Raw genomic sequence first — 1270 nt, 5'->3', positions numbered from 1 at the left:
AAGCCGGTGAGATTGACAACCTCACTGTTTCGTTGGGGCAAAGTACTTTGGTTGTGTTGTGCAGGTTCCACGTTGGCGCCGGAATCTCTGGTGTTGCGCCGCACTACATCCCGCCGCCATCAACCTTCAACGTGCTTCTTGACTCCTACTGGTTCGATTAAACCTTGGTTTCTTACTGAGGGAAACTTGCCGCTGTGCGCATCACACCTTCCTCTTGGGGTTCCCAACGGACGTGTCAACCACACGCATCACACACCCTTGCGGAGTTAACAAATATATAACATGAATTCAAAGAATGAAGGAACCATTAATTTGCTCACCTCCTTCTGCAGGTGAAGAGAGATGGGGATGCTGCCTTGGATATGCGATCCACCTCGCATCTCTGCCCGCTTCTTCTTGCCCTCCTCGTGCTTCTTGAGGTACTGGGGGCATGTCCACCACATGACCATCGCACGAAAGCACCTATCGTCGTTGCCGACGTACTGAGGAGGGTTCTACATGCACAAGATAAACCCATTATGGTAAAATAAACTACATGGCGATAAAGAAATCAATAACACATAAATGCAAATACCTGCAAGTACTGCCACGGCTGCATGAGCGTGTCGCGAGCGTCCTCCTTACTCATGTGGACGAAGCGGTCGGCGTGCCAGTCGCGGACGCATTGAATACGTGCCTCGTAGTGCATGCCAGTCACCCTCTTCCTTGCAAGCTGGTGTAGGACATCATCGCACGCATTCTCCTTGCCCTCGGCCCTCTTGAAGTATTTCTGCAACCATGCACATAGGTAAAACAAGGGGCATTAGTGCAATTATTGTGAACCAAGGAGAGTGTATGAATGGTAAGAAGTCAAAAGTCACGTACCCAGAATTTGGCAACAACCATATCCGCCGCGGTGCCGCGGCCAAGAGGATCTTCCGCGAGGCTGTAGTGCGCCCACCTCCAAGCTACGTCGCAGCCACCAGTAGGGAAATTGACTATCCCAGGGAAATACCATCTAAGTAGGCCCCCAAGGATGTTCGAGTACCCACGTGGCGGTCTCTGCGTCGGGTCTTCAAACTGGAACGAGCTGCACCATGAAACGACAACATCAATATGTATGTGATAATAATTTTGATAATGACAAAATTGCGATAACGAAATGCCAAAAATTAACATGTACCTCCTTCCATAGGGCTGTAGAACAACGTGCACTGTAGCGCCGGTGCTTCAGCCGAGGGAGCTGTGTTATCCCACGCCGATATGGCTTCCTATCACGTGGCCTCGGCCT

At 50.7% G+C, this 1270-nt stretch overlaps 1 protein-coding gene across 1 annotated transcript; it reads right to left on the bottom strand.

The window, feature by feature from the left end:
* Positions 1–248: 248 nt before the first annotated feature.
* Positions 249–1020, bottom strand: LOC139830228 (uncharacterized). The gene is made up of 4 exons (XM_071818234.1): positions 865–1020; positions 575–769; positions 321–494; positions 249–257 (listed from the first exon to the last, which is right to left on the bottom strand). Exons 1-4 carry the CDS (start codon positions 883–885, stop codon positions 249–251), a joined length of 399 nt encoding a protein of 132 aa, XP_071674335.1. The 5' UTR covers positions 886–1020.
* Between the last annotated feature and the right edge of the window lie 250 nt (positions 1021–1270).

Source organism: Lolium perenne, chromosome 4 (assembly GCF_019359855.2).
Source record: "Lolium perenne isolate Kyuss_39 chromosome 4, Kyuss_2.0, whole genome shotgun sequence".
NCBI classification, from domain to species: domain Eukaryota; kingdom Viridiplantae; phylum Streptophyta; class Magnoliopsida; order Poales; family Poaceae; genus Lolium; species Lolium perenne.
Note: the sequence above shows the minus strand (reverse complement) of the source record. Positions and strands in the feature narration are given on the sequence as shown.

Coding starts and splice junctions, on each gene's coding strand:
- LOC139830228 (XM_071818234.1), bottom strand. CDS start 885: ATGGTTGTTGCCAAATTCTGG. Junction 770..864: donor TGGTTGTTGCCAAATTCTGG/GTACGTGACTTT, acceptor GCATGGTTGCAG/AAATACTTCAAGAGGGCCGA. Junction 495..574: donor AGCCGTGGCAGTACTTGCAG/GTATTTGCATTT, acceptor TTGTGCATGTAG/AACCCTCCTCAGTACGTCGG.